This window comes from Danio rerio, chromosome 14, assembly GCF_052040795.2.
Source record: "Danio rerio strain M-AB ecotype USA chromosome 14, GRCz13ab, whole genome shotgun sequence".
NCBI lineage: Eukaryota > Metazoa > Chordata > Actinopteri > Cypriniformes > Danionidae > Danio > Danio rerio.
This window is the reverse complement of record NC_141034.1, coordinates 41,019,248-41,029,871: the sequence shown is the minus strand read 5'-3', so window position 1 is coordinate 41,029,871 and position 10,624 is coordinate 41,019,248. Positions and strand designations below refer to the sequence as shown.

Here is a 10,624-nt window from a genome sequence, read left to right as displayed (position 1 = left end):
TATCCGCTGTGTGTGTGAATTTTGTTAGACATTACAAATACATCAAATAATCATTGGAAAAGTTCTTACTGTAGTATTTCTCACAAATGTTATGTAGGATCTGCTTTCTTCATGTCTGTCATTGTGCTGTTTATCTGACGCAGCCAAGGCGGAGATTGAGGTACAATTTGAAAGGCACTTGGGAACAATGGGCGGGGAGAACTAGCATTAAAGGCACAGGCAACAAAAACAGCTACAATCTGTTCAGAGCATAAAAATCCAACATTCTAAAAGCTGTAATAAATAATCTAATAGGTGTTTTGAGCTGAAACTTTACAGACACATTCTGAAGACATAACAGACTTCTCTTAAATCTTGAAAAAGGGGTAAAATAGGCGCTCTTTAAACAATCTGCACATAAGAAATGATCAAATTTCTAGTTTCAACAAAGATTAATTGTTTATGTATACAATGAAGGCAGTAGTCAACATTGGAAGTGTATGAAAAAAATAGCAAAATAAGAATGGGTGTTGTTGAGTAGCTTTAGGACATCTTTGGTTTTGATCCACTTCAGTTGTTGACTATACTGTATACATTGTTATTTTACATTTGATTATTCTATTGCTGTACCTTAACCCTGTTAGACTGTTTAGAAAACAATATAGAACTGTCTATTTCATTTGTACAGTATGTTTGTTCTAATGTATTCATTTATGCTTGTAATTTATTTTATGTGTTGGCGTGGGTTTCCTCCGGGTGCTCCAGTTTCCCCCACAAGTCCAAAGATGTGGTATAGTTGAATTGGTTATGCTAAATTGTCCGTAGTGTATGTATGTTTTCCAGTACTGGGTTGCAGCTGGAAGGGCATCCGATGCGTAAAATGCTGGATGAGTTGGAGGTTTCTGAATACATTTTATTATATGCACGTCCGATCAATATAAGAGTTCTTCTCAAATATAGTTATTTAAATCCTCTCAGAGAATTATATTCAAATCAAAAATACAAATATCGCAGTGTAAGTTTCAGTTTTCGACAGTATTGTGCAGCCCTATTGCAAATCTATATTTAGTTGTGTGTAAAAGTGTTTGCCCCCTACTGATTTCTTTTCTGCATGTTTGTCACTTTTTTATCACATGTAGTTTGTTTTCCCTTAAAATTAAAAACTTTAATTTCCATATCTGATATGTCTAATTAGTCTAATATTTGTCTAATATTTATATTAGTTTGATGATCTGATACATTAAAGTGTGACAAACATACAAAAAATAAATAAAATTGAAATCAGTAAGGGAGCAAACACAACTCTGTATATATATTCACTAAAATAATTTAGGATCAAATATTGTTTATTTCATTTGGCCAAAGTGTATTCCTGTAGGAATATTTGGTGTGAAAACAGTAATCATATATCTACCATAGCACTTTTGACAATTCCTAATAAAAAATGTTGAAAAATCATAGCTTACAAATCAGTAACTGTTTCCACTGGATCATATAGAAGTTTGTTGAAGGTTAGCACTAGATCTCAGTCTTGATAAGCAGAGCTGGTGTCTCTTTACTGGTGCAAAGGTCACAATTTTATTTGATTTTGTCAGGGTTAAACTGTAGAAAAAAAAAAAAACTGTTTTCATTACACTTGTTCATTTAGATTTTTTAAATTAGATTTTTTTGTTTTGTTTTTAGTGTAAGGTCAGTAACGCTTCCAAAATGTACTTTTGGAATGTTGTCTTTTAATTGAATGACTACTGTATATCTTCCTTTTTCTGTGTTTTCTCAAAATTCTGTTTTCCTCATCATCGCAGCCATAACTCCTATTCTAAACATTATTTCAATATTTTCCTAATTATGTGATGGGATTTAACAAAATCCCCTCAATATAAACCTCTACTCTAATATGTCAAAACCATTTAATGAGAATTTAGACTTTTGTGCCAATAAATGTGCAAATAATTCATAATAAATATAATATCTATCATTTTAGAACACACAAAAGAAAATGCCGGACGTTCTTACTATAATTAATCAACAGGTCACTGATAGTTGGGCCAGACAGAATCTGCAGACATTTTTTTGCTATTTCTGCGGACAAGTTTGTAAAAAATCAGCAAATCTATGCAGAATTATTTTGGGAGTATCATAACTAAAAGCTTAATATATGAAATCAAAAATAATAGCTTTTTAACTCTATAATGTTTCCAATGCAAATCCAATTAAATCCACTTATTTATTAAACAAAGCAACTCTCATATGATAAATACAACAAGACAGAAAAACTTGCTTACTACAAACTTTACTGTAAATAAATCATAGGAACATTTTCATATTAGTCAATATTATTACTGAAATTAATTTAAAAACATAAATTTACACACATTTACACATAGATTTAATGATGGGCTAAACATCTGTGGATTTCTGCATGTGCAGATCTTGTGTGGACCTAGCTATTAGTTTTATAAATTAGTACATTTTTGTGTCTTTCCTCAAATTCAAACGTGAAGTCTTTAGGCACATTTGCTTTTGTTATTCTAATTACTGAGTTTGCTCTGTCATATTACTGAATCTATCAGAATCTTCAGACAGTCATATCACACATTCAAGCCCTGATACATTAATAAAGAGTAGTTTAAAGCACACAATGAGGTCGAGTAACAGTAAATCAGCAGAGTATTTCTTTGGTTTATCTGTCTGCACATCCAGACTCTGCCTGATCATCAACATTATTAGTCTGAGCGCTTGAATAAAACATGAAGCTGCAGCTGACCAAGGGATATTTGGATGTAGAAATTATATCCGCAAGAGACCACTGGTCTGTGTGAAGATCAGCTCTTATTAGAGGCGTACAGTCACGTTTACTTCATCCTTACCTGGGATTCCTAACAAACAACCACTGTTTATATGTTATTGCTATCACATGATGGTTGGTTTATGGGTTTCAGTGACTTGAGCACATTTTCAGCTCTCTGCTCTCGACTCTTCTGCCTTTGATCGCTCATTAATCAGATATTACACAGAAGGCAATTATAAATGTAAGTTAATATTTAGGGATTGCCATTAATCTGCCTGCTATTGCCAAAGCAGATGAAAGAGTTTTACTCATGACTCAAGCTGTCTGCATGAGGAATGAATTCACATGTAACTTAACTGTGTCACAGTGCAATTCTCAACTGTCTGTCTGTCTGTCTATCTATCTAAGTATCTATCTGCCTGTCTGTCTGTCTATCTATCTATCTAAGTATCTATCTATCTATCTGTCTGTCTGTCTAAGTATCTATCTATCTGTCTGTCTGTCTGTCTGTCTGTCTGTCTGTCTGCCTGCCTGCCTGCCTGCCTGCCTATCTATCTATCTATCTATCTATCTATCTATCTATCTATCTATCTATCTATCTATCTATCTATCTATCTATCTATCTATCTATCTATCTATCTATCTATCTATCTATCTATCTGTCTGTCTGTCTGTCTGTCTGTCTGTCTATCTGTCTGTCTGTCTGTCTGTTTGTCTTTCTGTCTGTCTGTCTGCCTGCTTGCCTGTCTGCCTGCCTGTCTGTCTGTTTGTCTGTCTGTCTGCCTGCCTGCCTGTCTGTCTGTCTGCCTGCCTGTCTCTGTGGAAAAGAACAGACCACTTTAAAACGATCAGTTTCTCTGGGTTTACAATTTTCAGTAAAGGTTATTATTTGTTTAACTTTCTGAAATACTGATATAATTTTATTATATTAATCTTTAAAAGGTGGCATTTTTGATATTTCAAGAGATGATATTACCAATATTTTGACATTCAAAGCAATAAAAAAAAAACATTACTTGGTACAATAAGGCCAATTTTCAGTTACAACAAATTCAAATATTAGTTTTATTTTCTGGGTGTTTTAAATGGCATTTTTGTTTTTTATATCAAATTTGTTACAAATTTAAACAGACTTTTATAGGGAAAAAAAATTATTGACATTTTACTCAACCATTTCTAGTAAATCTAGTCAAAACAGCAATTTAGACCACTTAAAATGATCGGTTTCTCTGAGTTTACTCTTGAAAGTTATTGCTGTAAAAGTTAATATTTGTTTTATTTTAAAAACTACTGATGACATTTCTGGCGAGGCAGTGGCGCAGTAGGTAGTGCTGTCGCCTCACAGCAAGAAGGTCGCTGGGTGGCTGGTTCGAACCTCGACTCAGTTAACTTTTCTGTGTGGAGTTTGCATGTTCTCCCTGCCTTCGCGTGGGTTTCCTCCCGGTGCTCCGGGTTCCCCCACAGTTCAAAAACATGTGGTACAGGTGAATTGGGTAGGCTAAATTGTCCGTAGTGTATGGATGTTTCCCAGAGATGGGTTGCGGCTGGAAGGGCATCCGCTGTGTAAAAACTTGCTGGATAAGTTGGCGGTTCATTCCGCTGTGGCGACCCCGGATTAATAAAGGGACTAAGCTGACAAGAAAATGAATGAATGATGACATTTCTTGCAATTAAGACATCACATATATTAACATTCAAATCAATAAAAATCATTATATGCTACTATAACACCAATTTTTAATCACAGCCAATTTGTTATTGGGGGAAATATTCTAAATAGCTATTTGTTTTGTTTAAAAAAATGGTTAGAGATTTAAACAGAACTATATGGGGGAAAAAAACAATGATTAACATTTTACTCAAATCATATCTAGTCATAACAGCAGTTCAGAGCTATCAGATGTTTTACAGCAGGTTAGGCATTGTTAACTAAAACATAGGGTGGGCTAGTTAACTAAAAGCATAAAACACTAAATAGCTCAGACTAAAATAAAACTGTAAAACTATACAGATGTATTTTATATAGAAGTAAACTTAAGAAGCTCTACCTACTTCATAATTTGATCTGTTCTGAAAGAAATTTAAAAAATGGTCAAAAATAAGTCATTGGATCATTTATTTCCCTTTAAGTACAAACAGTTCTCATAAATATTTCCCTTGGGACCTGTAACCAAATGAGCAAATCATTGCTTTATTTTGAAAAATATGCAGGTAAACACTCATTTACATAAATACAGACATTTACAGATTTTCTGTGCTGTGCTGCCATTTTATTCATTTATATTTACAATTTATTCAATTCATGTATGACATAATGGCTGAAAACGCAGAGGTCAAATGGCATTTATAAAACAATCAGACATAAAAAAAAATCATATTTCAGTTTTCATTGCAAATGACATGATTGCCAACAGAAACATTCTTTTATTATTATTATTATTATTATGATATTCATGTACAGGAAAAAGAGACGGAATAAATAAATAAAAAATCTTACAGTGTATAGCTGGCTACAGTATAAACCACCTGACATCACACGTGGTTTCTTTGCGGTGGTACAGTGATATGCATATGTAAACATTTTCATTTTGCAAAAGTTATACTGGTTTTTCTTCTCCACTTTAGGGACATACTTGAATAGTGCTTGTAAAAATGAATAATTAATAAATAATTCAATAAAGATATCAACAGCTCTATGAATCTGGCCTATCGTCATAAGTTCATAATTTCATTGTGCTCCACAACAGTAACCTTGTTAAGGCCTTTAATAGATTAAAACACAATGTTTCACAACGCACAGCGTTGTATTAATATTCTTTTTTAAACCCCTAGCTTTTACTCTTCTCATCAGACTAGGAGTAGTAGAGTTGTTACAAACTCAGTTAATAAATTTGTCCGATTGACTTATACTTCTATTAGTGGTTGTGGTTAATCGGTCATCAGGATTTTAGCAAGTGCTTGATATCACGACACCAGTTTTTTGTATGATATACCAAAAACAACAGTTGTCTCCGCCAATCAACATTTGTGATGTCACCACATTTAAATCATACACATCCTATGAGGGAAGCATGGCACTTTGATCAGAAGTAAATCTTCTCTGAAGGCCAGATGGTGATGTTGCGTGAATAAACCGAAACCCACAAAATAGGGCTGCAAGACAAATGATATTATATCAAATCTTAATAAACTTTAAAAACAATGAGAAGCTCTGGACTTTTTTTACTCTATATTGATCTAAGAGCCAATCACACAGCAGAAATGTGCAACAATGGGAATCTCAAAGTGTGTTAATATTAGCAATGTACCGAATTTTGGACCACCAACAATTTATCAACTGAAAATGTTATGCCATTTATTGGACCCACTTATCTTTGAAACCCAGGAAGTTTATAAATAAACAGAACATTTGACTACTGTCATTCGACTGCAGAATCATCCCACATGATCTATTTCAAACACTCACCTGAAGTTGTAAGTGAGCTTGTAGTAAATATGTCATAAAATGTGGTATTTTCAAGCGCTTTCAGAGAATATGCACAGTCATAGTGTCATATGTCACTGAGGAGCGAGGCAAACAGCTGTCATTATCACAGAAAGATTATCTTGACTTTATTATACCATTAAAACCATTTTGATTTTGAACTCAATTTTGCCTAGCTTATCAGAGAACTACAGCTCCGTATCCTTAACACTGCTCCATCTGAGATCATGTGCTGGACTCACTCTAGAAACGCAGCTTTTAGATTTAGTTCTACCAGGAAGACCTACTGTAATGTCTAGTCACTCATCACAATCAGATCTAACCAACAGTCATGAGACGCAGGGAATATACTGTATACTGTAAGCAGTTCATTCATTTGGTTGCAGATACTGACACAGACGTTCATCCACCAGCACCAGGTTGGCCCACTCTAAGAGGTTAGGCTCCGCCCCTGCCATAACGTAGGCTAACCATGTTCCGTATACAATGATCTTCTGTAGAGATTACCCTTTAATGCCAATCTCTGAATAAATACTTACAGGTCAGAGACAAGCGATATATCTGTGTAATCTTTATTTCTTACTCTTTCACCCCCTCGCACAACAGAGACCCTACTACCATATGTTTCCAAGAAAATTCAGTTAGTTTGTTACGTCCACCTTATGTGCTTGAAAATAGACAGTGGGCAAGCTAAAGCCTCATTCACACTAGGAGCGACTCTCAGTGGCAAAGTGACCGTTCATTTCAACAAAGAACAGGTGACTTCCAGCAACCTCCGTCTACATGAGTGACAGCAACCGTTTGGCGACCAGATGGGCGTGTCGAGCGATGCACCAAAGTTGAGAATCCTTCAACTTTATGCAAATGAAAAGCAACTTTCTTGAGTGACAGCCAATAGGAACACCAGTAGAGCTTACGTGATCCTCTCTCAGCTCGCTCAGAGGACGATTGTATTCAGGCTGTATAGACCTACACAGACTTGCGTTTGCAGCAGGTCGCCTCCCAGAGCGAACGGCAGCCACAAAGTTGCTGCTAGTGTAAAAGAGGCATAAAGAGGCGAGTGTCACTTTGGAAGGGAGACATGCAGAGCATCAACAATATGCATTTGCATTTAATTGATGCACCACACAATATTACAGGCTTTATGAAATGAATATTATTATCACTAATTGTTAAATAAATGATCGTTTGTTGAATAAATTCTTTGAAATGGGCATATTTAAATGGCAGTTATGGGGGATTATCACATGGCGCAACTCTGTCTGTGTCAGTAAAGTAAGTGTTAATTTGCATAAATTTAATGTTTTAGTATTTTAAATGGTCATGCTGTAATAAAGTAAAAATAGACACTATATAAAATTAAATGATTGTAAAGTTATATTACGTCAAACTTTCATAAAAAGTGATTAATTATAACGTTCACTTTGAGTTAAACACAATAATAGTATATTCTGACATGGTTTTAATAAGACATGGAAGAATGTCTATTTTTGCCGGTGAATTGTAGCTTTGCTGTTAACACTGTTAATATCATCTTTCACAGTACTTTTCCCATCTTTTCTCAAAAACTACTTGTCCAAAAGACATCAATCAAAAATTGGATTCTGCAATAGGTCTTCACACAGACAATGATGACACAAACATTCTTATCTGGCTTTCAATGATGGAGGAGTGGTCGCTTGAGTGCGCTAAATAGTGGGACATGGTTAGTTTACGATAGTCGTAGTCATAGCTAGATCTACAAGCTTAGAATTCAAACTTTGGACAGGGGCTCCGCTAAAGAAATCCTATGTTTTATTAAATAATACTTTGTCAGATAATACTCTCATCAAATAAAAGTAACTCAATATCACATTTATCTCCCTGGTCTTTTTGGTAGAACCGGCTTAACTGACAACCTGCACATGAAAATCGCCTTCAATTGACCACCCTTTAATCTGAGGTTTTTAATTTTCATATTATTTTCCACTAATCTGCTTTTATGGCTTTATTATAGTGATGATAGTTTGCTTTAAAGCTTTGTATTTTCACATTTTGGAATTAAGGTGACAGGCTGAGCTAGTCATGGCGCTGACAACTCATTGGTTGAGGCTTAGTTGTTTTTGGGTACATCATATAAAATATCGGCCTCAGGACATGAACCGCTTGGTAAAACCTTGATTAATGGTAGTCTGTTCACTACCTCTTGCCGATCTCGTTTTGTCGTAGAAACTGCATGTTGTTGACGCTGTCTGCTAGTTCAGGATACTGCTCTACCGACAGCACGTAGTATCCATCATAGCCTTGAACTCGTCCACTGGTAAGAAGCTGCCTTTTTTCCCCTTCAGTCCAAAGTCTGGATCCCTCCTCTCCATTTCGAACTCGTTGCTGTTCACGTGTCCATGAAATGGCGAGTGCCCTCTGCCGGGCGAGCTCTAAAACACGCACCCGCTCTTCATCTAGCGATGCCCCATAACGCACATGTAAGGTTAGTGACCCACGCTGAAACTCCACATCCGCAAATCGCCGTGTTCGGCCTCCGAGCACAGCTGTAGACTGTGAAACGGTCACATTCACTGCGTTCTCTAGCTCTTTCCGTCCACTGGTGAGCCGCAGCGCCGCTAGATCTGCTTCAGGAGAGTTCATTTTAACAAAAAAGTGTGTGTCTCTTCCGTCCACAATAAAGTGCAAGTCTTTCAAGTAAAGGGCGCCGTTGAGGATGTTGGCAACCTTGACGCAATCCTCATTAGCCAGGCTTAGAGCACGGGTTATCACGATGCCCTTGTAAAGTGCCAGCATGATCCCACGACCTATCAGCGAATCGCTCAAGGCAAACCACAGCCAGGGTTTGGAGGAACAGTGGCTGTGGCCGAACTCCACCTGAGGCAGATCACCAAACCGTAAAAATGCTTTCGCTTGCCGGATGACATGCTGTTGGACTGCGAAGCTGGGCTACAAGAGAAGATGAGATTGACATTTTAGGGAAACCACCTCTTGTTCTATGTGCTTAACACATTTTTCAAAAGAGATGCTGGAAGATTGAAGTAAAATGGAAATTTCTTAAAGCAAAATTATAGATTACATAACAATTTATTTATATTTTATATTTATATTAAATATTTATACAATTTATATGTATATGATATGTCATTTATTTATTATAATATAATTAAATATAATAATTTATATAAATAATAATAACAAAAATTTCCTTTTTTCGGGGAAAGATTTAGGCCCAATCCCAATTCTATTTTTGGACCCCTTGCCCGTGGCCCTTGAAAGGAAAGGGCTTCAAAATGTACCCCTAATGCCCAATTCACACAGGGCTTCAGCGTCAACGCTTGACAGAGGGTGTGTCTGAAGTTGGGGCTGACATGATTGTCATAGCAGCGTCAGCCAATGAAATTAGTCAGCAATCGGCTACTGTCTGAACTGGTCTATTTGCATACAGCAATCTGATTGGCTGACACTTCCGAGAAAAAAAAAAGTTGAGCAAGTCCCAACTTCTGCAGCAAGCAACACCACTGATGCGGCGCCGATGGATCCACAATGCAGTTCTGCAAGTGAATGGGAAGCGTTGAAGCCCCATGTGAATAAGGCGTAAGAAATGCGACAACACTACAACACCAGCACACGTCATCTTATGTCAGCACAATCTCTTGCTTTATATGAGATCGACGATTGCGACTGCTGTAGTTATTCAAGTTGCGTTATTTTTTGGTATTAATCTTCAGGAAATCACTGAAGGCGTATATCATGTTATCATAATGTTATAATGTGGCATTAAGCTCGTAACTATACTGCGCATTTACACCATGGTCATATTAATCTATGTAAACACACAAAAACAACATTAACATTATAGCAGACACTGTAAAAAGCTCATTTCCAGCCACTAGACTTTTCTGACAGGGTATTTGAGTGTCATCTAGTGCCAGAATGTTGTGGGGCTGCTATACATATGAGTTAGTATGAGGGATTATAGAAAATTCGTTTTTATTTTAACATTTTGTTTTAAAAGCATGACAGTAAAACACATATGCTGTTTTGAATGTATTAAAACATGTGCTTGTTTGTTGTAAAAATTCATAATAATGACAAAAAATACTAATTTGTGCATCTCCTGATTTCCATGTGCAGCCATGCTTCCTTTGTAGACGGTGTATTCTGGGAAATATTCTTACCCCTTGGTCTCGAGAGTGGTTCTGAAAAATCTCAGTTTGAAGTGGTATCTAACCCTTCCCCTATAGTCCTACGCTTTCAAGTAAAAAAAAAAAAAAAAAAAGAATAGGGACTCCCCTACCCCCTCACTAAGAGGAAGGGGAAGGGCTAAAGAGAATTGGGATTGGGCCTTAGTAGTGCAAAAATTCTAAATACTGTCAGGTAATATTATC

General features: G+C 36.2%; 1 protein-coding gene across 3 annotated transcripts in view; it reads right to left on the bottom strand.

Moving 5' to 3' along the window:
- Window positions 1–4,866: 4,866 nt before the first annotated feature.
- The window catches only part of si:dkey-237h12.3, a 312,347-nt gene continuing 306,589 nt past the window's right edge, over window positions 4,867–10,624 (bottom strand). For all 3 annotated transcript variants that reach the window (XM_087281840.1, XM_087281841.1, XM_087281842.1), the window contains one exon: window positions 4,867–9,182. In XM_087281840.1, the coding sequence (XP_087137966.1) occupies window positions 8,430–9,182 (753 nt within the window). In that variant the 3' untranslated portion in view covers window positions 4,867–8,429. The remainder of the gene's footprint in view (window positions 9,183–10,624) is intronic.